The following is a 27280-nucleotide window of genomic DNA, read 5'->3' as shown; positions in this document are numbered from 1 at the left end:
GTTTCCTAAAGTCTGTTTCCCAAGCAGCAGCACAATGACTTATTCCAAAGAGATCTCTGCTGACCTGTCTCTCTTCCTCACTATGCTCAGTATGTTCTCTTTTCTTCTGCCGCCGCTGTTGAGACAGGAAAGGTTCAGACCCAGAGCTGTGTGGCTGTAAAGCTGGGTGGATTCTGTCCTGTTTTTCTATAACACATTCACCAGCAACTTGATCCTTAAAAACAATAAAATGAAACAAACAAAAAAACAAAATAGAATAATGAAACAGTCTTTTGAACTTCCAAATAGCCAAACCTGCCATATCTACTTCTAAAATTATAAATGAAAGAAGGAGGAGCTGTCTTTTTCAAAATGAATGCTTATTTTCAGTGTTGACAGGCAAAGACAGAATGATGGCATCAGTTATCTACATATTCTGGGTTTTCTTCTCTTTTCCCAAATAAAAATAATTATTTTAATTAAATTACTCAGATTGTTATTAACCTGAAACTACCAATGTTCATTTAGTTTTTTAAAAATCTTTTTATAACTTTTAATAGGTTTGCAATTCAGAAAACTAACAAATGTTTTAAATGAAATCCAATTTAATATACACATACTTCCCAAGTAAACATTAGTTATTTGGATGCCCTCTAAAAAGCACCATGAAAAGATCACGAGCTTGGATTCAGATGGAGTCATATCTCCCTGAACCTCTGTTTCCTTATCTATAAATGGGTATAATGCGTCACACACATCATGTGACTACTGGAGGATTAGAGGAGATTGTGCACTATAGTACTTAAGATCACATCTAACACATATTAGATGCTCAGAAACCAGGAGCTATTACTAGCAGTAGTAAAGATAAAATAAGTTAACTTTTAAATTATGAAGATCACCAAGGACTTAGTGTTTTATTTGGATAACTGGTTTTAGAAACTAATGCACACCAAACATTAAAATAAAATAGCTTCTTACATTAATTTTTTTTTTTTTTTTTTTTTTTTTTTTTTGCGGTACGCGGGCCTCTCACTGTTGTAGCCTCTCCCGTTGCGGAGCACAGGCTCCGGACGCGCAGGCTCAGCAGCCATGGCTCACAGGCCCAGCCGCTCCGCAGCATGTGGGATCTTCCAGACCAGGGCACGAACCTGTGTCCCCTGCATCGGCAGGTGGACTTTCAACCACTGCGCCACCAGGGAAGCCCAATCAACACATTTTTATCAAGAGCCCACTATGTGGTACATTTTAGAAAAAGGAACAGTGTCATATGCTAGCTATGCAAGGATACCCAGATAATAAACAGTAACTGATTTAATTCTGAAGAGTGAAATAAATGTTTCTCTGCTGGTATTAAGTATAGAATATTCAAAATAAAGCTTATACATATAAGAGTACCTGAACAAATGACTTAAGGAGTTTCTCCATGAAATCCAATTGGTCCTAAAAAAAGTTCTTCCACTTTTATCAACAACAAAATAACGACAACAACAACAAAGAAATGCTGGACATGATATTCTATCAAAAAAACAAAAAAATCTACTCTAAAAGCCTGATGTAAGAAACATATTTGATCAGGTACAAGACAGGGATGTCCATTCTTATCACTCCTATTCAACACTGTACTAGAGGTTCTAGCCAGGGCAATCAGACAAGAAAAAATAAATAAATAAAAGAAATCCAGATTGAAAAGGAAAAATCTCTATTTGCAGATGATGTGATACTGTATTCAGAAAATTCTAAGGAGTCCATTATTAAAAAGTTATTAGAACCAATAAATGAGTTAAGTAAGGCTGTAGGATATAAAGACAATATATAAAAATTAATTGTATTTCTATACACAAGCAATGAACACTATGAAAATCATTCCATTTACAATAGTATCAGAACAAAATACTTAAATTTATTTCTTTACTTTTGGCTGCGTTCGGTCTTCTTTGCTGCGCACACTTTCTCTCGTTGTGGCGAGCAGGGGCTACTCTTTGTTGCAGTGTGCAGGCTTCTCACTGCAGTGGCTTCTTTTGTTGTGGAGCAGGGGTTCTAGGCACGCAGGCTTCCGTAGCTGTGGTGCACAGGCTTAGTTGCTCCACGGCATGTGGGACCTTCCCTGCCCAGGGCTCAAACCCATGTCCCCTGCACTGGTAGGCGGATTCTTAACCACTGTGCCACAAGGGAAGCCAATGGAACAAAATACTTAGAAATGAATTTAACAAAAGAAGTGCAAGACTTATACACTTAAAACAACAAAACATCATTGTAAGAAACTGAAGAAGACCTAAAGAAAATAGAAAGATATCCTATGTTCATGAGTTGGAAGATACATATTGAGATAGCAATAATCGGCAAATAATCTACAGATTCAATAAAATCCATGTCAAAACCCCAGGCTTTTTTGCAGAAATTGACAAGCTAATCTTAAAATTCATATGGAAATGCAAAGGACCCCATATAGCCAAAACAGTATTGAAAATTAAGAATAAAGTTGGAAGACTTAACCTTTCCAATTTCAAAACTTACTACAGTGAATTCCCTGGTGGCCTAGTGGTTAGGATTTCGGATTTTCACTGCTGTGGCCCGGATGCAATCCCTAGTCAGGGAACTGAGATCCTGTAAGCCGCGCAGCATGGCCAAAAAAAAAAAAAACACTTACTATAAACCTACAGTAATTGTGTTACTGACATACAGATAGAAAAATCAGTGGTACAGAATTGAGAGTATAAAATTAAATGATCATATTTAGGGTCTACTGATTTTCAATGAGGGTCCCAAGAAAATTCAATGGGAAAAGAATAATCTTTTAACAAATGGTACTGGGACAAGTGGATATCTACATACAAAAGAATGAAGTAGAACCCTTTCTTCACATCACACACAAAAATTAACTCAAAATAGATCTCAGACCTAAATGTAAGAGTTAAAATTATGAACTCTTAAAAGAAATTATGGGAGAAATCTTCATGACACTAAAAGCAGAAGCAACAAAAGAAAAAATAGACAAAACTAGATTTCATCAAATTTTAAAACTTTTATGCTCCAAAGGACACCATCAAGAAAGTGAAGATGGGGGACTTCCCTGGGGGTCCAGTGGTAAAGAATCCGCCTTCCAATGCAGGGGACGCAGGTTCAATCCCTGGTTGGGGAACTAAGATCCCACATGCTGTGGCGCAACTACGCCTGCGCGCCACAACTACTGAGCTCGCACGCCTCAACGAGAGAGCCCACATGCTGCAAACTACAGAGCCCACGCTTTCTGGAGCCTACACACCCTGGAGCCCATGTGCCACAACTAGAGAGAAGACTGCGCGCCACAACGAAAGATGCCGCACGCCTCAACGAAGGCCCCGCATGCTGCAACTAAGACCCAACGCAGCCAAAAAAGTAATAAAGAAAAAATAAATAAATAATAAAAAAAAAGAAAGTGAAGATGGGACTTTCCTGGTGGTCCAGTGGTTAAGACTCTGCACTTCCACTGCAGGGGGCACAGGTTCGATCCCTGGTCAGGGAACTAAGATCCCACATGCTGCATGGCGCAATCAAAATAAAATAAAATAAAATATACTTTAAAAAGAAAGTGAAGACAATCCACAGAATGGGAGACAATATTTTTGACTCTTATATCTGATAGGGGACTGACATTATAACTGATAAAGAACTCCTACTACTCAACAATAAAAAGATAAATAAACCAATTTAAAAATGGGCAAAGGATTTGAATAGATATTTCTCCAAAGTAGGTATAAAAATGGCCAATAAGCCATGAAAAGATGCTCAACAACATTAGTCATTAGGGAGGTGCAAATCAAAACCACAATAAGATACCACTTCCAGGATGGCTAAACAAAACAAAACAAAACAAAAAACACAGAAAATAAGTGTTGGTGAGGATGTGGAGAAATTACAACTCTCATACATTGCTGATGGGAAGTAAAATGATATAGTTGCTTTGGAAAACAGTTCTGCAGTTCCTCAGAAAGTTAAACATAGGGCTTCCCTGGTGGCGCAGTGGTTGAGAGTCCGCCTGCCGATGCAGGGGACATGGGTTCGTGCCCTGGTCTAGGAACATCCCACATGCCGTGGAGCGGCTGGGCCAGTGAGCCATGGCTGCTGAGCCTGCGCGTCCGGAGCCTGTGCTCCGCAACGGGAGAGGCCACAACAGTGAAAGGCCTGCATACCGCAAAAAAAAAAAAAAAAAAAAGTTAAACATAGAGTCACCATATGATCCAGCAATTCCACTCCTAGGTATATACCCAAGAGAACTGAAAACATATGTCCACACAAAAACTTGTACGAATGTTCAAAGCAACTTTATCCACAGTGAAAAGTGAAAAAAACTCAAATGTTCATCAACTGATGAATAGATAAATAAAATATGAAATATACATATGGTAGAATTTATTTGGCAATAAAAAGAAATGAAATACTGGTACAGGCTACAACATGGATATAACCTTGAAAGCATTATGCTAAATAAAAGAAGCCAGATACAAAAGGCCATATCTGTATGATTCCATTTATATGAAATATTGAGAATAGGCAAATTCATACAGACAATGGTTGCCAAGGGCTAGAGACAAGGAGGAATGGAGAGTGACTAGTATTGAGTATGGGGTTTCTTTTTGAGGTGATGGAAATGTTCTGGAAACAGATAATAGCAGTGAATGTACAACTTTATAAATATACTAAAAACCACTGAATTGGCACTTTAAAAATTTTTAAAATAATTATGGAAAAAAATAAAAGAAGCGAACTTGAATATAATTTGACAGTCAAGCAGAACAAGCAGGACATATATAATTTTATCTATAAAGTACTAAGGATTCCAGTGTCCAGAGAATGTTTAAGACTAAATTTTGGTTTCAATTCAATGAGTTTAAATGAAAAGAGCATCATACTTGTACTTTTCTATAAAAACAAAACCTTATTAAAAACACTTGAGGGACTTCCCTGGTGGCACAGTGGTTAAGAATCCGCCTGCCAATGCAGGGGACACAGGTTCGAGCCCTGGTCTGAGAAGATCCCACACGCCGTGGAGCAACTAAGCCTGTGCGCCACAACTACTGAGCCTGTGCACTAGAGCCCACGAGCCACAACTACTGAGCCCACGTACCACAACTACTGAAACCTGCATGCCTAGAGCCCGTGCTCCGCAACAAGAGAAGCCACCACAATGAGAAGCCTGTGCAACACAATGAAGAGTAGCCCCTGCTCACTGCAACTAGAGAAAGCCCACACGCAGCAACAAAGACCCAAACAGCCATAAATAAAATAGATAAAAACATTTGACTATAGACATATAAAATAGTTATATACATTTATATAAAAGTGTTAAATATGAAAATGTATGTAATATATAAAGTTTAAATATATATAGATTATAAAAATATAGTCAATATATACATTAAATATATTCTTTAAATATTTTACAAATAAAAACGTGAAGTTAATCAAATGTTCTGGCTTTCTTTCTAATCCTTAGCTATTACCATGCTTCATCTAATTTAGGCTTCTTTCCATGTTCAAGTAGAAGATACCCTTTAAATTTACTCAGAATAGTCTCTCAGTATCAAAATCCTTTTGTTCTGTTCCTTTTCTTCTCTTCTTCCTTCTCCTTTGGTTCGAACACATAAAATATGTTTTTTTAATTCCTTAACTTAAAAAATCAGACAAATCCACTAACTTTTAAAAGCAAGAAGGAATGTGATATTACCTAATTGTTGGAACTGTCCATTGACTTGGAGAACTTACAAAAGAATGCTGTAGAAATAGGAAAAAACACACTAATGGCAAATGGCAAGTACCCTACACCAGGGCACAGAAAGGATCTAAGAATTCCTTGGGTCCTATCCTTTGGTTCTGTCATGTTTAAACTGTTATATGGGAACAACTGATTTTCCTAAAACCACAACTAAAAGCACAACCAAAGAACACAACCCACACCTTTGTAACCACACTTTCCAGTCTTCTTTCTGAAACCAATATCACTCACCTGGTCCTTTGATAAATTTTGGTCTTTGTTTAGGGGCTGCAGAGGCTTCACTGGGTCATTCCTTTCTCCAGTGACATAGTCAATGGACCATGTGGAAATTCGGTTTCCAGGTTGAGCACTGGATTTAGTGTTATCCTGCAGCCTCTCTTTCACTTGAGAAATAATACATTTACCTTCTAGCTCATTAGAGGCATCTAAGTGTCTTCGTTGATTCTCTTGAACTAAGCTGTTGTTCACTGAGTTCCTCCTTTCTGCAGGTAAGATGTCAATATTCACCCTACTGATCGTGGCTAGCGATTCTGCAGTATTGCTTATGTCTGGTTTGTAGGTGTGGCCTTTCAGACGTGGGGGTGTCTTCAAGGGGCCAATGACTATGGGTTTCTCCTGGGACAAATATTTGTCTTCACCCTGAATGAAAACATGCTTCCAAGTTATTATAGCACTCCTCACACCATATTAGAAAATTAACTCAAGGGGCTTCCCTGATGGCGCAGTGGTTGGGAGTCCGCCTGCCGATGCAGGGGACATGGGTTCGTGCCCCGGTCCGGGAGGATCCCGCGTGCCGTGGAGCGGCTGGGCCCGTGAGCCATGGCCGCTGAGCCTGCGCGTCCGGAGCCTGTGCTCCGCAACGGGAGAGGCCACAACAGTGAGAGGCCCGTGTACCGCAAAAAAAAAAAAAAAAAAAACCAACTCAAAATGGAATAGCAGTTTCCTCAGAAAGTTAAACATGGAATAATCATAAGACCCAACAATCCCACTCCCAGGTATTTGTCCCAAGAACTAAAAGTAGGGACTCAGATATTTGTACACTAATGTTTATAGCAGCATTATTCACAACGGCCAGAAGATGGAAACAACCCAAATGTCCATCAGCAGATGAATGGATAAACAAAATGTGGTATATACATACAGCGGAATATTATAAAGCCATAGAAAGGAATGAAATTCTGATACCTGCTACAATATGGATAATGTTTGAAAACTTGCTAAGTGAAATAAGCTAGACACAAAAGAACAAATGTTGTATGATTCCATTTATATGAGGTATCTAGAACAGGAAAATTCAGAGAAAGTAGGTCAGAGGTTACCAGGGTCTGGGAGTAGAGGCAATGGGGAGTTAGACCTTAATGGGTACAGAGTTTCTGTTTGGAATGATGAAAAGGTTTTGGAAGATATGGTGATGGCTGCACAACATTGTGAATGTAATTAAGACCACTGAATTGTATGCTTAAAAATGGTACAAAATGAAAATAAATAATTAATTTAAAAATGGTACAAAATGGCAAATTTTATATTACTTATATTTTACCATAATAAATTTTTTTTAATGGATCAATAACCTAAATATAAGAGCTAAAACTATAAAAATCCTAGGAGAAAACATAGGCATACATCTTCATGACCTTGGATTTGGCAAGGGATTCTTAGATATGAGCATGGGCAACAAAAGTAAAAAACAAATAAATTAGACTTCATCAAAATTAAAAACATTTGTGCATAAAAGGACGTTATCAAGAAAGTGAAAGGACAACCTAAAGAACGGGAGGAAATATTTGTAAGTCATATATCTGATGAGGGTCTAGTATCTATAATATAGAAAGAACTCTTAGAACTCAATAATAAAAAACAAAAAACCCAATTAAAAAATGGGCAACAGGCTTAATAGATATTTCTCCAAAGAAGGCATTCAAATGGCCAACAAGTTCTATGTCATTAGTCAAATGCAAATCAGAACTACAATAACATACCACTCCACATCCACTAGGATGGCTAGAATCAGAAAAACAGAAAATAACAAGAGTTGGTGAAGTTGTAGAGAAACTGGAATTCTCAGGGATTGCTGATAAAAACATGAAATGGTGCAACCACAAAGGAAAAACAATGTGGTCATTCCTCAAAAAGTTAAACATAGAATTACCATATGACTCAGCAATTACTCTCCTAGATATTATACCCAAGAGAACTGAAAACAGATACTCAAACATTGTACATAAATGTTCACAGCAAAAGCCAAAAGGTGAAAACAACCCAATATCTACCAATGAATGAATGGATAAACAAACTGTGGTATATACATACAATGGAGTATTATTTAGACATAAAAATAAATGAAGTATTGATATATGCTACCTGGATGAACCTCAAGAACATGCTAAGTGAAAGAAGCCAGACACAAAAGGTTACATATTGTATGATTCCATTTATATCAAATATTCAGAATAGGCAAACCCATACAAACAGAGAACACTGGCGTTTTACAGGGGCTGGATGGAGGAGGAGTGACGACCTAATGGGTATGAGGTTTCCTTTTGGGGTGATGAAAATGTTTTGGAATGAGATAGAGGTGACGGTCGCACAATACTGTGAATATACTAAATGCAATTAATTGTTCACTTTAAAATGGTTAACTTTATGTTATATAAATTCCACCTCAATTAAAAAAAACTTCTTAAAGTTATTACAGCACTGACTTCATGAACATTTTAATAGGCACTTTGAATACTTCACCAGTATTCCTTCTCTACAATACAAAACTACTTACACAACAGAAATCTAATGAAGCTTAGTCATTTCACATAGAATAACTAGCTTAGGTAACCTATCATTTTAATACAGTTTCTAGAACACATATCCTTTAGAATGAGACGTACCATTACATATGTCTTGGAGCCCTCAGAAGAGTGTCGTTGAGGGGGAACGGCTTCATGACTTAATTCAGCCTTTCCAGAAACCACTGTAGCCACAGGCTTGGATTTAGAGTCGTCATTTTTAATATTATTTTTGGAGTTTTTTCTTTATGAGGAAGAAAAGAAGAAAAAGTTATTATCAGTACAGTGAAGGTTAAAGGTTTCTATATATATGAGGAAATGTGCATACATGTTACACTCCCTCTTAGAACAGCTTGTTTTATTTCTTTCTTTCTTTTCTTTTCTTTTTTTTTTTCTTTTTTGGCTGTGCCATGTGGCTTGTGGGATCTTAGTTCCCTGACCAGGGATTGAACCCGGGTCCCCTGCAGTGGAAGCGTGGAGTCCTAACCACTGGACTGCCAGGGAATTCCCATAGAACTGCTCCTTTTATAGATAGGAGTCTTCTAAAAACCAGTGGGTGTTCTACAAAACATTTGACCAGTAATCTCCAAAAACAGTCAAGGTCGTGAAAAACAAAGAAAGTGAGAAACTGTCAGAGACCCAAGTTGACTAAGGAGAAATGAGGAGTAATATGGTATGCTGGACTGGATCCTGAAGCAGAAAAAGGACACTAGTAGAAAAACTGGTGTAAGCCAAGTGAAGTCTGGATTCAGTCAACATAAGATACTGATGTTGTTTTCTTAGTTCTGACAAATGTACCATGGTAACATAAGATGCTGATAGGAGAAACTGGGTGAGGGTTATACAGAAACTCTGTTCTATCTCTGCAACTCTTCTGTAAATACAATATTATTCTAAAATTTAAAACCTATGAAAACTTGCCTCACAATTAGAAGTGCCAGGATAATTTTCATCTTCAAGTTTCACATTTGTAATAATACCACAACTGCTTTGCCAAATTTGAAAGTAAAAATGATTGGTATACTTGGCCTTGACTTGTAGAATAAATGTATACAGGAATAATATCCCCAACTGTTTAAGTGTGACATTTTCCAAAGGAGCTAAACCTCTGGAGAATTCAAGGGGAGCATGAAGACCAGAGCTGCAGAAAGCCAAAGGTCTGTAGGTAGGAAATTATAGGCAATGTAAACAAAAATATGACCCTTCTTTATCCCCCAGGGCCTCTCTAGCATTGCCTCCCAAATTTAACATGTCAAAAGACAAGGACTGTGAAGGTCTTGTCCAGCTCTAAGTCTCAAATCCTAGAACAGCTATTTATGAAGGTAGGACCTGAAAGTCAAAGAAGGAATTCTATCTCCTTGAGAAGTTATATGAGTAAAGAGGGAACCTCTTTATTTTTTAAATGTGACTATTATCTTACATAGTACATAATGTAATAATAGGCTTCTTAGATTATCTCTCATTTTAATATGATTTCTAAAACCTACATCCTTGGGCTTCCCTGGTGGCACAGTGGTTGAGAGTTCGCCTGCTGATGCAGGGGACACGGGTTCGTGCCCCAGTCCGGGAAGATCCCACATGCTGCGGAGTGGCTAGGCCCGTGAGCCACGGCCGCTAACCCTGCGCGTCCAGAGCCTGTGCTCCACAACGGGAGAGGCCACAACAGTGAGAGGCCCGCGTACCGCGAATAAATAAATAAATAAATAAATAAATAATAAAACATACATCCTTTTAAAAGGATCGTACTCAATATGTCTTGGAACTCCCAGAGGAATGTGAAAGTGATTACTCCAATGGTTCTCTAGATTTTTGATTTTAGCAATTAAGCAAATCTCAACACTTGTTCTAATCATGCAATTCTACTTCATGTTTTTAAAAAACTCACCATAAACTCTCATACACGAAAATTATAAAAGCCACCCTCTTTTATTCCATCTATTTAGCTGACCTATTTGCAAGGGAAATATCTTACGCCTTCGTGGTCTCCAAAAACAAGGATATTTGGCGCTTTATGTAAGGCTGCCTTAGGATGCTCCTCACAGAAGGTCTTTCTTCAGGCCTTTTGCTCAGCATGGTTCTTATTATTTCTGCCAGCTCTGGGCTGTAATCTTTCGGCATTGGTGGCAGCTACAAAGAGAAATAATACCATAAGTATGACTAACAGTCTTGTGAAAAGTAAAAGAAGGTAGAGGTTTCCCAAGATATATTTTTTAAATCATTATCCACAGCAGAAAATAACCAGCATATGAGTCTACAGGAAGCGTATCTGGCATCCTGGTTATAATAGCAAGTTGTAAAATTATAAAATATATCCTTCAAACCAGCAGTCCCATTTGAGGACCCTCTCCTTCATAAATAAGAGCATGAGTTCCTAAAGATTTATGTACCAGGATATTCACTGCAGTATTTTTCTTATAACAGTGAACAACTGGAAACAATGTAAATGGCCATTCATAGGGTACTTGTGGAATAGAGAATGGTATACCCTTCTAATAAAATACCAGGCAGCCTTTAAAAAAACACAAGACTTACAAGTACTGACCTGGAAAGATGTCCCTCATTTATTAAGTCAAAAAAGCACGTTGTGTACCAGTGTGTATAGCCTGATTCCATTTCAGTTACTTTTTTAACATACACACCCAGAGTTATAAAGACAGGGAAAAGCCAGGAAGGCTATGCACCAAATCATTACCAATGGTTATCTCCAAGGGATGGAAATGGATGGAAACAGGGGAATTTTACCTCTTTCTTGTTTGATTCTTTAAGAAGTGGAATTATGAGCAAATTTTACTTTTTCTGTGTTTTTTTCAAATTAAAAAAATAAATGAGTCTTGGTATAATGTTAAAATCAGTAGGTGATTTACAGCCTTAAAACTTAAAGGTGTGAGGATGCCTGACACTGCAGGGGGCAACTAGCCTCATGAAATTGACACATAAAGTTGGTCACTCTAGCATCTATCATACATAATGCTTTCTGCAATTTTTAACTGGTTACTAGTGATTGTGATGATTATCAAAGGAGCAAGAAGTTCAAACAGAGTAGACTCTTTTTTTTAAAATAAATCTTTAATTTATTTTATTTATTTACTTTTGGCTGTGTTGGGTCTTCGTTGCTGCACGTGGGCCTTCTCTAGTTGCAGCGAGTGGTGGTGCGCGGGCTTCTCATTGTTGTGGCTTCTCTTGTTGCAGAGCACGGGCTCTAGGTGCGCGGGCCTCAGTAGCTGTGGCTCACGGGCTCTAGAGCACAGGCTCAGTAGTTGTGGCGCACGGGCTTAGTTGCTCCGTGGCATGTGGGATCTTCCCAGACCAGGGCTCGAACCCGTGTCCCTTGCATTGACAGGCGGATTCTTAACCACTGCGCCACCAGGGAAGTCCAAACAGAGTAGACTCCTTTTAAACAGGGCTCATTTAACCGCTTAGGTGAAGCTACCAGTAGCCTCAGGGCACCTGCACATCCTGTGTCTATAAGGTACTGGTTTTCAAGAAGCCAATTCTTCAGAGCCATTAAGCCACCCTTATAAATTAATATTAAGAAACGATCAATCCCTTCTCCTCCAGTTCAACCCTCCCCACAGACAGGACCCACCATTCTTAACTATCCACCCAATATGATTACTCCATTTTCTCAGTAGCTACTTTCAAAGCTGCACTAAAGTAACCTTACTCCAAATATTAAAAACAATTAATTCCAGAATATTCTTTACCTTTCCTTCAATAATCCGATAAACTAAAGAATTCATGTCTTTTGCATTGAAAGCATGCTTCAGGGTGGCCATTTCATAAACACAGCATCCCAGAGCCCAAACATCAGACTAGGAAAAAAAAATAGTAAATGGTTAAATGTCAGAATGCCTTATTTAGTTTTCCTCTTAAAAAAAAAAAACATTTTCCTTAAACCAATTCACAGAGAATTCTTCTAAGTTACTATTCTGATGGGTTCTAAAATTATACTGCTGTAGAGACAAGGTGAGCTGGCAAACACAGCCGAATCCTACCTTATAGTTGTAGGGTTTGTTTGAGAACAATTCAGGGCTCATGTAATAGGGTGTGCCAATGAGGGTGCTAGCCATGTCACAGTGGTTCTCAAGCACTCGGGCAATTCCTAGGTCACCCACTTTGATGATGTTTTTTCTTGTTAGGAAGACATTTTGAGTTTTTAGATCTCGGTGAAGGATGTGTTTTTCATGTAAATACTGAAGAGAAATAAAATTTTATTAAATATAAATATTTAATACCTGACTTATTTATACCTGACTTCTTATATACCATCAACAACTGTATAAGTTAAAGAGCCTTATACTCTTAGATGAGCCTTACCTACACATCAAAACACTATTGTTTTATAATCTCTAAATAAAAAGTCTAATTTACAACTTTCCAAAGTAAGAAATTAAGTTCCATGCATTAATTTGCCCAGCTTCCTTCACAATTGTTCCCTGGTGACTTGACAATCATACTGTCTAGAATTATATGGACCCAGTTAAAAAATGTGCTTACAAACTTTCACTGAAGGTAGAAAGACAACTTATACAAGGTCAGATGCACGTTCCTCTCAGACTCATGAAATCTTCAGCTTAATAATATTTTCAACTATAACAATATCACTTTTATTGTTTAAATCCTAAGATACATTCTCTAATATCAGAGTGATATTCCATAAACAGTCTCACTTTTGAAAATGTGTATATTAAAACACAAACATGTTTCACATTTCTACTCACTCTGCCACAGCAGGGTTAAAGCCCAAAGCCCCACAGTTTAGGCAGATTAATTAGCCCAACCACCTTTCAGTATGATGCAGCTGATCAACTGATAACAAACATGGACATTCTTTGCTCTTTGTCAATTCAGGGCCCTTAAAATGGATTTTGCTATAAATATTAAATGAATAGAGAATTGTCTTTCCCAGCAATCAGACAAAATCCATGTCTGCTTCAATACAGATATCACTCATTCAGAAACACTTCAGTGCTACAGCAAGAGGAACTAGGTCCACTTCATAAATGGATTTTTAAAAGAATTTTTTTTTTCATTAAGCATTTGGGGAAGCATTTTCCTAAAATCCACCAAGCATCTCTCTGTCACCTTGGAGCAAGTGGGATGCTATGAGTCCTGACAGTACCTGCAGAGCCATAGCGATCTGAACAAACCATTCCACCACCTGACTCTCGGACAGAAGCCTCCCCTTCTGCTCTTTGAGCTTTCGGTACAGATCACCTCCTTCGCAGAAGCCCATGACGATGTACAGCAGACCATCCCCTCCCTCCCACGACTCCTTGTAGGTGACAATATTGGGATGCTTCAACTGAGACAAGAGCTGAGCTTCCTGTTCAGCAGCTTGCCGCTCTCGGCTGGAGGCATTTCGGAGGTTCAGCTTTTTGATGACATACTACCAAAAAAACACATGTTTTTACAATATGCAAACAAACATACAGTATTATAGATTCAAAAGTATTTAAGGATTATCCTGAGTGTCCTCAAAACCAACCTTCTGGAGACTGCCACATAACCTATTCATTTTGTTATTCACAAAGCACAAAACTGGGAAAAAGACTTGTTACCACTAATGATACTTTTTACAAGTTAGATTTATAGCAGGGTAGGGGGTCACAAAAAAATTATACTTTCCATCTGCATTTTACAATTTCATTAATGGCTAAAAATGAGTCAATGTTAACATACCACTGAATTAACCAAAAAATCTGTGGTAGAGATTCTTTAACCTCTAAGCTCCCCCTACAAAGGTGCATACAATATGACTTGAATATACATCTGCAGACAGAATGGGTCTGTGGATTCCATTACATACTTACTCAAAGGGATCCAAGGCCCAATAAGGCTAAACATCACCTATCCTCAACATCCAAAATTATTCTCACTTAAAAGAAAAACGAAACAACGTCCTCCAACACCTAATACATTGCCCTCAACCAACTGACACACCAAACAATTCATTATTCAACAAACACAATCATAAATGTGTTTTGTAACAAAGCATAAATGTGCTTTGTAAAATGTAAACAAACTACTGCTGAAATGTGAGGGGTTAGTATTACAGCTAGTACCCCATCCTCAGCTCAAAAAAATCCCCCCTCCCCATTGACCACTGAATAAATCTCTTATGTCTGAGCTTGTGTTCCAGGCAGTGACCAGCACCTGAGACAAGGCAGAAGAGGCGAGAGGACCTTACACTTATGGGGCCATCTCCTCTCAGTTTGTCTGGGGCAGTCCCATTGTCCTGGTGTAATTATAAATAGTGTCTCCTTTCAGTTTCCAAATTGTCCCAGTTTGTACATTATATGGTTTATAAACCATATTTACGAAATGGTTCATTATCCTGAGGCTAATGGGATAAAGTGCAACATTAGAGGCACGTTTTAGAAAGATCACTGAGACTGCAATGAAAGTGATGAATTGGAGAAGGGCAAGTCATGTGGCAGGGAGGACAAGCGGGAGGCCATGGCCACAGCTTAGCTAGAGACAATGGTGTCCTGGATGGGGGAGGTACCCATGGAGATGAAGAGGCCAGTTGGCTTAGTGGACAGATGAATAAGGGGGTGGGAGTGGGGGAAGGTAAGGGGGGGAGCCCAGAACGACTCCCAGGTGTCCAGCTTGGGCAACTGGCTGGTTGGTGGTGCTACTCCCTGAAATGGGGACCGTGAGAGGAGGTTTGGAGGGAAGGTGACGAGCTGAGTTTTGAGCGAGTCCAGAGGTCTCCAGGTCAGACGGGGTATGGGGCCCTTCACTGAAGGAGGAATACTTGCCAGGCGCCGCCGTTAGGTCCTGGGAGTGTACGCTCTCATGGAACGGTCGAGAGTTGGGGGAAAGTGTGCAGATTAAGCACACCGATTACGACTACAAAGAGAATGCCAGGGAGTTCGGGGCGCATATGACAGGAAGGCCTGGCCTAGTCTTGATGGTCTGGGGCGATTTCCCAGAAGAAGTGCCATCGGAGGCGCGTCCCCTTCAGAATATCTGGGCCCAGCCCTTGGACGGCGCCCTCGGCGAACCCCTGCCTGCTCCCATCCCCTGCCGGGCCCCAGCTCCGCCGACCTGCCTGCCGTCCCGTCGGTGCCTCACGAGCGTCACCTCCCCGTAGCTGCCCCTGCCCACGACACGCAGGTAGCAGTAGGCGGTCAGGGGCATGATCCCGGAGCGGGCCCACAGTCGGGATGCGGCGGCAGCGGCGGGGGGCGCGGCAAGCGGCGGCGGGAGACCCCGCTCATTCCAGAGAGGAAGTGGTGCCGGCGGCGGCTGAGGCGGCCCTGCCAGGGCGCCAGCGCAGAGGCCCGACCCAGAGCGACGCCGCTACCATAGCGATCCCCACAGGGGCTGCCCTGCGCATGCTCCGTGGCCCGGAGGACCCACCACAGAGCCGGGGCGACAGGCGGCCAGAGCGACCACGCCGGGCCTGCGCGCGCACCCTCGGCCTCACTTCCAAGGCCGGAACTTGCGGGTTTCCCGCAACAATAGACTCATGAACGCTTCCACTTACTGAGCGCTTACTTGTTCTTAGTGCTTCGCACGTATTCGCTTCCCAAATATTTACTGACTGCTTACCCTGTGCCTGGCCGAAAAAGTCCCTGCCCTCCGGGAGCTCACATTCTAATGGGGAACTGGGGACAGACTAGATTCTACAAGTAACATTTGTTATATTTACTTTATCATATGGTGGTTAATGTATGCATGCAGCAATCCATCTTATTTTTCATGCATTGCAAGACGAATTGAAGATATCAATGCCCTTCACCCCTAAACAATTCAGCTTGCATATTGAGAACTGCAAAAACTCTCAGAAGGACTCCATTCAAACCCCTGCACTAAGTGACTTGACCAAATTTTGGCATGGTTTTTAACAGCTTAAGGCAGTGTCCCCGGAGAACCTGCCCACCTTAAATGGCCTGCCTGTGAAAGCTCAAAACTGCCAAAAGATTTATCGTTTGATCCAGCCAACACCTCCCTTTCCTAGGACATATACCTAAAAAGCTTAAAATTATAAATCCAATGGGACGGGGGTGGGGGGGGTTGTATTCCTACAACCCCAGAATGTCTTTCTTAAGGTCATGAAATCCATCCCACCGAAATGTAAGGTTTCTTGGCCTATATCCAAGAACCAATTTTTGCCCAGTTTGGGAGGGGTGGAGTTGATATTGCCCCTGTTGAGAATGCATAATATAGAGCATACTATTGGGGTTTTTTAAATATAAATTTATTTTTATTTATTTATTTTTGGCTGCATTGGGTCTTTGTTGCTACGCGGGCTTTCTCTAGTAATGGCAAGCAGGGGCTTCTCATTGCAGTAGCTTCTCTTGTTGCGGAGCACGGGCTCTAGGTGCGTGGGCTTCAGTACTTGTGGCACACGGGCTCAGTCACTGTGGCTCACGGGGTCTAGAGCGCAGGTTCAGTAGCTGTGGCACATGGGCTTAGTTGCTCTGCGGCATGTGGGATCTTACCAGACCAGGGATCGAACCTGTGTCCCCTGCAGTGGCAGGTGGATTCTTAACCACTGCACCACCAGGGAAATCCATCTACTTTCTTTACCTACTTTTCATACACAGTTGTTTCCTTTCACCCTTGTTATTTCTAAGTAGTTTCAATTACATATCTTAATTAGAATTCTTAACCCTTAGAATCCTTAATTTCTAGTGAAAACTAAGAAGTGAGTAATCGTGGACAGTCTCTTACACTAGCATTCTATGGACTGGCGGAGATAAATACATTCCATAATTTCTAGGAGTACATCTTCCTCATAGTAAATTTTCCAATGTAGCAGAAAAGATTTTTACTAATAGACCTAAATATATTTAGGGTCTTTTTTTTTTTTTGTATAAGGAAACCAAAAGTGGATTAACTTATGTTCAGTGATTAATGTTTCAGTATTTTATTTTATTTGAAAATGATCTAAATATTTAATAAATGTCCATTATTAACTTTAACTTATTTAAGTTAAATAATGGAAACTATTTAAGTAGACATGCCATAAAATAAAATAATTGTTGAAGTGCTTTACCTAAAGACTCTTTTTTGTGTGTGTGTGATACGCGGGCCTCTCACTGTTGTGGCCTCTCCCGTTGCGGAGCACAGGCTCCGTACGCGCAGGCTCAGCGGCCATGGCTCACAAGCCAAGCCACTCCGCGGCATGTGGGATCTTCGCGGACCGGGGCACGAACCCGTGTCCCCTGCATCGGCAGGCGGACTCTCAACCACTGCACCACCAGGGAAGCCCTACCTAAAGACTCCTATCCCATTTACGTCTATTTAATTCACTTGTTCTTTTTTTTTAAAAAAAACTATTTATTTATTTATTTTTGGCTGCGTTGGATCTTAGTTGCGGCAAACGGGATCTTTCATTGTGGGGTGCAGGCTTCTCTCTACTTGTGGCGCACAGGCTCCAGAGCACACAGGCTCTGTAGTTGCAGCACGCAGGCTTAGTTGCCCCGCGGCACGTGGGATCTTAGTTCTCCAACCAGGGATCGAACCAGCATCCCCTGTATTGCAAGACAGATTTTTAACCACTGGACCACCAGGGAAGTCCCAATTCACTTGTTCTTAACATGAAAATTTCATCATACCAAGTTGTTTTTCTTGCTAACAAATTTGGTAACAGAAACAACATGAACTTATTTAGTTAGTGTACTCAGGTGGAATAAAAGTTGTATGTCTTGGGCCTCCCTGGTGGCGCAGTGGTTGGGAGTCCGCCTGCCGATGGCGGGGACGCGGGTTCGTGCCCCGGTTCGGGAGGATCCCACGTGCCGCGGAGTGGCTGGGCCCGTGGGCCATGGCCGCTGAGCCTGCGTGTCCCGAGCCTGTGCTCCGCGGCGGGAGGGGCCACAGAGGTGGGAGGCCCGCGTACCGCAAAAAAAAAAAAAAGAAAAGTTGTATGTCTGCATTATTTTTAATGATAACTCTGAAGACATACCTATTTTAATTAAACCAACAAGCTTAAACTAGCTTTTATTTACCAAAGATTACCTCAGATCACATGAACTTGAAAAACATTTGGGTTAGTTTTTATATTTCTGAGAGTTTTAGGAATCCTTAATTCATATAAGTGCTTGTGGACAGGGAATTTTGCCTGCCATTCCAGTGAACAATGTTGCCCACCATCCCAGTTCTACAAGGATCCAGCCATTAGCTACAGCAGCCCACAGTGCTCCCTGAGGGTAATTCAGGATGGGGAAAAACAGGAGGCATTCTGCACTTTGGATATTGGCATTAGATAGTTAAGGTGCATTTCTAAGACATAATTTCTATGAACCCAGATTCTTGCACCTTCCCATACGTAGGAAAGCACTCCAATCATTGACCTGAGGCATCTGTTCCTTGTGATTAGCAATAATCTTTTGATGTTCTGAGGCAGGAGATAGATGGGCTCCAGGTTAGACATTTACAGCCAGCCTCCTGTTTACACTTCCAGATAGAAATAACAACAGGAACAGGGTAAATAGCTGGACTTTGCCTCTAGTGACCTAGAGATTGTCATGCTGAGTGAAGTAAGTCAGACACAGAAAGACAAATATCATATGATATTGCTTATATGTGGAATCTAAAAAAGAAGGGTATAAATGAACTTACTTACAAAACAGAAGTAGAGTCATGAATGTAGAAAACAAACTTATGGTTACCAGGGGATAAGGGGGGGAGGGGAGGGATAAATTTAGAGATTGGGACTGACATATACACACTACTATATATAAAATAGATAATTAATAAGAACCTGCTGTATAGCACAGAGAACTCTACTCAATACTCTGTAATGGCCTATACGGGAAAAGAATGTAAAAAAAAAAAAAGAGTTCATATATGCATATGTATAACTGATTCATTTTGCTCTTTGCTGTACACCTGAAACTAACACAACATTGTAAATCAACTATACTCCAACAAAAATTAAAAAACAAAACAAAACAGTAATGGCAGGGCCAGAGAAGAGTGAGTCTTGCCCAGATAAAAGATAAAGAGGGACTTCCCTGGTGGTCCAGTGGGTAAGACTCTGCACTCCCAATGCCGGGGGCCTGGGTTCAATCCCTGGTCCGGGAACTAGATCCCGCATACATGCCGCTACTGAGAGTTCACATGTGGCAACTAAGAAGTCCGCATGCTGCAACTAAGAAGCCTGCATGCCACAACTAAGAGTCCACGTGCCACAACTAAAGATCCCTCAGAACTCAACAAAGATCCTGCACCACAACTAAGACCCAGCGCAGCCAAAATAAAAAAAAAAAAAAAAAAAAAGTCCACATATTTCTCATTCTCAAGGTCAAGGAGACCTCCCTGACTACACATGCGCAGAAAGGCTCCTCAGGGATTAAAAAGGGACGGGGGGGGGGGGGGTCTTCCCGGGGGGGGCTTCCCTGGTGGCGCAGTGGTTGAGAGTCCACCTGCCAATGCGGGGAACATGGGTTCGTGTCCTGGTCCGGGAAGATCCCACATGCCGCAGAGCGGCTAGGCCCGTGAGCCATGGCCGCTGAGCCTGCACATCCGGAGCCTGTGCTCCGCAACGGGAGAGGCCACAACAGTAAGAGGCCTGTGTAGTGCCAAGAAAAAAAAAAAAAAGGGAGGGGGCACCGCCCCATAGTAGATGATGTTGTTACTGAGTCCAAGCTCGCTCTGCTCACCGGACAACAGGCCAATAAATCGGGAGATGAGGTGTTGAGGCAAGGAATAGCGACTTTATTCGGAAAGCTGGAGGACTGAGAAGATGGCAGACAAGTGTACCCCAAAAAACCGTCTTATCTGGGTGTGGATGCCAGGTTCTTTTATAGAACAGAGAAGGGGAAGAGGTGAGGAAGTAAAGTAACAAAAAGCAAAGGTTAAAGTAAAAGAAACAGATGCAACATGGAGTCAGGATTTGCTCTTCCCTGTTACGATGTCAACCTACCCATGGGCCTCTTCACTAGACTCCATCTTGGCTAAGAGATGCAAACGCACACAGGGGAGGATCCTGAGATAAACCAAATATGGACTCAGAGCGGGGCAAAGCAAGATGATTGACCAGAGGAAACCCGGAAGAAATGCCCCAAACTACCATGGGGGCACGACTCTCCCTCTCTGAGCCTGCCCATGTGTGTCTATTCACATGTGCTCCTTTTCCTCCTAATAAACACTACTTGTTTCACTACTTTCCATCTCCTTGTGGAAATTCATTTCTACAAAGCCAGTGGGCCAGGGCCTTGTCACTGGCCACTGGCCCTCATGGTCTAGTGGCTAGAATTCAGCTCTTTCACTGCCGTGGCCTGACTTCAATCTCTGGCTGGGGAACCAAGACCCTGCTTCAAGCCGTTGCTGGCCGAGGCCACCAGAGATCAGTTCGACTACATGTCTTTTTTCCAGCAGAATATGTCAGTGTATCCTGGCTCCTCCCTTACCTCTTCAGAACAGTTCCTCAGAGCTGAGAGGCTGTCTCCCAGGCTATGGTCCTCAATAAGATTCCTCAAATAAATCTTAAACCAAAGCACTTCCCTGCTGGCGCAGTGGTTAAGAATCTGCCTGCCAAAAAAAAAAAAAAAAAGAATCTGCCTGCCAATGCAGGGGACACGGGTTCGATCCCTAGTCTGAGAAGATCCCAGATGTCATGGAGCAACTTAAGCCCGCAAGCCACAACTACTGAGCCTGCATGCCACAACTACTGAAGGTTGCGTGCCTAGAGCCCATGCTCTTCAACAAGAGAAGCCACCACAATGAGAAGCCCCCGCTCCACAACAAAGAGTAGGCCCTGCTCGCCGCAACTAGAGAAAGCCTGCAACGAAGGTCCAGGTCGTGCATTTTTCTTCAATGTGCTTAAGTTTCTTTAAGCCAATTAAATAGAATTTTTTTACAAATTAATTTTGGCAATACCTCCTTAAGGTAGAAAAATACCACACATCTACAACATATGTACGTAGACACATATAAACATACAGACTGATGCAAACAGAGAACTCATAGCTTTTTTTTTTTGTTTTTGGTTGCATTGGGTCTTCGTTGCTGTGTGTGCTTTCTCGGTGAGCGGGGGCTACTCTTTGTTGTGGTGCGTGGGTTTCTCACTGCGGTGGCTTTTCTCGTTGCGGAGCATGGGCTCTAGGCGCGCAGGCTTCAGTAGTTGTGACATGTGAGCTCAGTAGTTGTGGCTCGCAGGCTCTAGAGCACAGGCTCAGTAGTTGTGGTGCACAGGCTTAGTTGCTCCGCGGCCTGTGGGATCTTCCCAGAGCAGGGCTCAAACCCGTGTCCCCTGCATTGGCAGGCAGATTCTTAACCACTGCGCCACCAGGGAAGTCCCAAGAGCTCATAGCTTTTGTTCTAAAATTTTAGCCATGAATTTGGTACAAAAATTAACTAGTTGTAGAATAAGCTGGATCCAAATGGTTTTGGCAGATGGAATAAGTTAAGGTTACCTGCTCAGATGGCTAAAACTTTTTACTAATATTTGTGGAGAAGACATTTAAGACTTTTACTTGTCTAAGTTCCAAACAACCTTTCCCCCTTTTGTTTTCCTCCGGATAAGAATGGTCTCTCTGAAGTTTGCATTTCAAAGAGATGACCTAGATAAGAATTCTGGAGAAGACCAAGTAAGAATATTTACATCTCAAAGGCACAGGGAAAAAAGGCAAATTCCTCCAAGGACTTTTGTTTTCTAAGGCCAGAATTTTTACAATACTCACAAGCCTTTTAAGATAAATAGGGGAGGTTTGGGGGTTGGTAAAAAGGACAGGTGGACTTTGAATTGTTTCTGGAGCTGCATTTCTGGCTTTGCAAAGATTTGTAAGGTAAGGACAGTTGCTTTTAATTCCTCAGGGGATTAGGTTGCAACTTAAATGACATTATAGATTGATCCACCCATCCAACTACATTTTTCTCAATTTGCTTCTTTGTAACAGGGAGAAGATCTTCAACTAAGATGGAAATCTAAAAGAGTCCTATGTTCTAGATTTAGAGCTATATGTCTTTGAAATATTTTAGTAAATCCTTCCACAAAGGCTTCAGAAGGTTTTTTTGCTTGTTTGTTTTTTTCTTTCCCTCTGGGTACATTTAGCTTAGAGAAGGCCTAAAAAAAAATTCTTACCAGGCTCTGAATATCAGCTTACAATTTGGCCAATTTCTGGCCAAAGAGCTACCTTGGGGGAAAAAAAAAAAAGTCCTTTCAAAAAAATCTTGTTAATTTTCAGCCAGGACAAACAGTAAAGGCAGGTACAATAACAAGTTTTATTCTCCTCTTGACTGGGCACTACAGACAGAGATTCAGGAGAGCTGAAGCTGGTTAGAATTCTCACTCTTCACTTGGCTTTATCAGTTTTCCCAGGATCCCATATTCAGGCTCTAATATCTACCAGAATTGCTCAAGGTTATTCATTAATTTTAATTTTAATTTCCCTAGGCTGCTTAAGGAAATAAAATAGCTGTTTAGCAGAAAATCCTTCAGGAGGCCGTCAACACTGGGAGGGGCCCACATCAGGGCCCTCCTTTGACGGTGGATATGGGGACATCTGTAAGGCCACTAACTTGGTGGACTTTTGTTTATGGTCTTGTAGTCTCTTCAGAGTGGAAAGACAATTCAGACAGAGGATTACTAGAATGAGCACTCAAGTAAAGGAGGATAGAGGGGAGCAAGAGGAGTTGCATCAGTCTCATATAGTCTTTTTTTTTACATGCCTGTGTGTCTTTAATTTTTCATTAGCCTTTTGCAATGAATCGCTCAATGAAGCTATTATGGAATTCTGAAGGCTTTTGGAAGTTTCTGCATGCCAATTAAAATAGGTGTCCCAGGGACTTCCCTGGTGGCACAGTGGTTGAGAGTTCGCCTGCTGATGCAGGGGACACGGGTTCGTGCCCCGGTCCAGGAAGATCCCACATGCCGCGGAGCGGCTGGGCCTGTGAGTCATGGCCACTGAGCCTGCGCATCCGGAGCCTGTGCTCCGCAGTGGGAGAGGCCACAGCAGTGAGAGGCCCGCGTACCGCAAAAAAAAAAAATAGGTGTCCCATTCTGTGTGTTTGATTTGGGAACCCTTGCTTTCAAATGCACTTCTTAAATAAATGCTCTTGTCTAACTGGAACCTTTCTCATAACAGCTATTGTAAGTCTAGATTGTCTTTGTAAGATTTTGCCATTTTTGTAGATATTTACAGCTTCCAGGACCACAGTTCTTGGGTATAAAATAAGCAGTTGTGCCAGAAGGCCACACACTCAATTATTTGAAACTCAATCCCATTTCTTTAGCTGTCTTGGGTCTCTTGGAGCCAAATTAATACCTGAGAGGGATGTGCTGCCAGGTTGGAGTTTGTGTGGTGTTTTACAGTGGTTCTTGTTGCACTGAAATTTTCTTGCGGTTGGCAGGTGACCTAGTGTCAAGCCTAACCCTTTCCGAGACCAATTTATTATAATTACTAGGGTCTTAGAGTTAGGTGGTGAGTGCTCTAACAGCTTTTAAGTGCTCCACCTGTGCCCACCAGTTTTGTGGCTTTTGGCTTCCAAGATTCCTATTAGCAACAGCCTTGACCTCATGTGCACATTAACAGAAACTAACAGTAACCTGGCCAAGAGAAGGCCTTGTGTGCACCACCAGCAATTCCCAATGTGGAACTGGGGACTAGGGAAAGGACTGAACCAGAAGACCCCCAACAAAGGGGACTATGGACTGGGATTCCAATCAAATAAAGAACAGTGGACGAAACCAAGAGCTAGAGGCTTGGGTTCTGGGTGGAACCATCTGCTAGCTCAAGCTGACCTGCCCCGGACTGGAAAGCCAATTAAATCAGAAGTTTGACACAAAGAGAATGGAGCTCAGAATCAGGAGGAACTTACCCATGGCCTTTGGAAGTGGCGAGAAAGAGAACTCAAAGGATTTGAGGGTACCAGTGCTTGTGTTTCTTGTCCTCAAAGCCCTCAGAAGTTTCCTCTGGATCCCACCACTGCCACCAAATCTATTAAAAAACAAATTTCAACTGAGTAAATTTTAAAGATCTTACTGGCTTCATTCAATGATTCACGAATTGGGCAACATATCCCATCTAGCTGACAGAAAGGAGCTCCAAGGAGCTGTACAAAATGAAAGATTTTTATAGGCTGAAGGGAGCAGGAACAAGGAAGTTATACTAGCAAAAAGTGGATTGGTTGTGGCATGGCTCAGGAAACAGTATCTATAGTTGAAGCTGTGAGACCCAAAGGACCATGGGCTGGGTGAGATGGAGGTCAGCAGGGGTCAGACCACTCAAGACCTGGAAGTATGTTAGACAGGGAAAGGCCTAGAGCGGATCAGCCTTTTAAAATAATGACTCTGGCTGCTGCCAGAGGGTAGACTGTGGGAGCGGAGTAGAAGTAGGGGAAGCAGCCATCTAGGTGAGAGATGAGGGTGGTAGACTCGGTGGTGACTGGGGATTTGGAGAAAAGTGAATGGACCAAAAAGACATTTCGAGGGTTGGAGATGGGGTGGGAAGGAGGTTGAGAGTGTAGGGGAGGGAGCCACCCAGGATGCCACCCAGCTTTCTGGCTTGGATTCATGGATGGATGGTGGTGGCCTTCACTGGGATGGACAAGAAGAAGAAGACCAGGCTTGGGGTGGGGGCCAAGAAAGGTCATGAGTTCAGTTTGGACATATCAGACCGAGGGGTCTGAGCAGGTCTGGGCCTACCTGCTGTCCCACAGGCACCAGCAGCATGGCCACCCTCTCAAACCCCCAGGCTCAATCTTTTTTTTTTTTTTGCGGTACGCAAGCCTCTCACTGTTGTGGCCTCTCCCGTTGCGGAGCACAGGCTCCGGATGCGCAGGCTCAGCGGCCATGGTTCACGGGCCCAGCCGCTCCGCGGCATGTGGGATCTTCCCGGATCGGGGCACAAACCCATGTCACCTGCATCGGCAGGCGGACTCTCAACCACTGCGCCACTAGGGAAGCACCCCAGGCTCAATCTTTAGCAACTTCAGCTGCTTCCTGTCCACCCATCACCCTCCCCCTCCACACACACACACATCCACAGAGTGAGTCAACCAATCTTCTTCATCTGTCACATGGGACAAAAACAGTATCCATTTCCTGGGGGTAGCTGTAAGCAGTAAGCAAACTAAGGCACAAAAGATGCTGAGAAGTGGGCCAGGTGCTAGTCACTGTTAGCACTGCCCATGCCCTTTCTCCCGGCCATGCAACACAAGTGCATTTCTATCACCTCTACGGCACAGGCTTGGAACTAGCCATCTCCCAACAGCCCAGTCTTGAGCTTGCCATGCACCTGCTCAAAATATTGTTAGTGTTTCCTACTCAAAAGACGGGACCCCTGTGCCAGCTTGTCCCAAGCCATTTCCCAGCCTCCTTCCCCACCCTCTTCATCAGGTGCTGCTCCCATCACAGACAGCTGCACCTTCCCCAATCATGTTACACACTTACCCATCTGCTTTTCTCTTTCTCCCCTTCCCACCCGTCCTTCCCAAGTGCCACTCTATTTGCTAGGCACCTCCTCTGGGAGGCTTCTCCAAGGCCCTGCAGGGGATGAGCTCCACCCCTTCCAGATTTCTACAGCTTCCTCAGGCTCCTCTTTAGCTTCTGGCCACTCTTGGGATTCACTGGGCTTCCTTTGACTTGTCTGACTCCTTTTCCCAAGGCATCAGCTCACTGAACACAGGGAGGCACATAGGCTTCATCACTGTGGTGTCCTAGTGCCTGGCACTGTACCCAACCCAACATAGGGCTTGGTTGATACTGGTGCAGAAAATCAACAGAACCCCTAATGTACAGTTTCATGTAGATCCATCTCATCTCCCGCAAAGGCCAGAAGACAGGCAAGAAGGGTGTTCTGGCCTGGGGACAATAAGCCCTTTCCCAGAAGCTGCTCTGTGAGACAAAGTCCAGGACAAGCAAACAGAGATCAAAGAAGCCTCTGGGCCCCCTCACCATATCAGGGTCACAGCAGCCAGTACATCCCAACCAGGGCCATGGAGTAGGTTGACCAGGGGCCATGTCTGCCCAGTGTGTGTGGCTTGTGGGGGACAGACAGGGTTTGTGCATAAAACTTAAGAAACTGCAGCTACAAGGTGGGTCTCTGGGATCTTTGACTGCTTCTTCTTTCTTCCTAATAATGCAGAGGACATTTCTATCATTACATGATAGGCCTGGGCTTTGGAGTCTGAAAGATTTGGGTTTGAATACATGCTCTTTCATTTGCTGTGGGACCAACGTCCCAGGGACACCCTGAGGATAAAATTAGATCATAAAGGGCTGAGAGCGACGCATGGCTTGTAGTCTGTCCTTCATCGTGAAAGCATGGCTTTCATCTTTTGTCTCCACTATATCCTGGAACGATGAGGCTTACTTCTGCTCTCCTTTACAAAGCTGACTGGCCTAAAGGGTGTGTCACCCATTACGTATCCCCAGAACTGTCCAGACCACCTCTGGCAGAGCTGCTAGAGGTGGTGCCGTCAGAAACAAGGACATGGGCAGACGCTTTGTAAGCCACCGTACCTGCCTCCCTGGCCAAAGCGGGACTGTCTGAAAAGTTTGTTGATGCTTAAAGAATTTTGAAAGGAACACCTAATGAAGTTGAGAAATTCATTTTTAACTGTGGCTTCTTGATACCTGCCCCAGTATCGCTGATGCTGGCCCTGTGCCACGGAGCCTGGATTAAATGAGCTGTCTGGGTCTTCACAATTCACGCCAGCTGAGTGTAGCTCTAACCAAGGGGCACAGTCTGAGTCTGGTCAGGAGTTTGCACAGCTGGGAGTCCCCCTAAGGAGAAAGCTTTCACTGTCTATTTTTCATCCCTCAAATTGTAATATTTGCCTTCACCTTGTCTAATGTTTAATCCAT

General features: G+C 42.5%; 1 protein-coding gene across 10 annotated transcripts in view; it reads right to left on the bottom strand.

The window, feature by feature from the left end:
* NEK4 (NIMA related kinase 4) overlaps positions 1-27280 on the bottom strand; it is a 61805-nt gene that overhangs the window by 31980 nt on the left and 2545 nt on the right. For 3 of the 10 annotated variants that reach the window (XM_049716054.1, XM_049716056.1, XM_049716057.1), the window contains exons 1-8: positions 15568-15921; positions 13637-13903; positions 12510-12707; positions 12219-12326; positions 10487-10641; positions 8617-8758; positions 5966-6373; positions 65-214 (exon numbers count right to left, since the gene is read on the bottom strand). In XM_049716054.1, coding sequence (XP_049572011.1) covers positions 65-214; positions 5966-6373; positions 8617-8758; positions 10487-10641; positions 12219-12326; positions 12510-12707; positions 13637-13903; positions 15568-15660 — 1521 coding nt within the window. In that variant the 5' untranslated portion in view covers positions 15661-15921. Of the gene's footprint in view, positions 1-64; positions 215-5965; positions 6374-8616; positions 8759-10486; positions 10642-12218; positions 12327-12509; positions 12708-13636; positions 13904-15567; positions 15924-24291; positions 24411-27280 lie in introns of those variants that run through there. The other 7 variants (XR_007479734.1, XR_007479733.1, XR_007479731.1 and 4 more) reach the window with 7 other exon arrangements.

This window comes from Orcinus orca, chromosome 10 (assembly GCF_937001465.1).
Source record: "Orcinus orca chromosome 10, mOrcOrc1.1, whole genome shotgun sequence".
In the NCBI taxonomy this organism is placed as follows: Eukaryota; Metazoa; Chordata; class Mammalia; order Artiodactyla; family Delphinidae; genus Orcinus; species Orcinus orca.
This window is presented reverse-complemented; position numbering and strand designations above follow the sequence as displayed.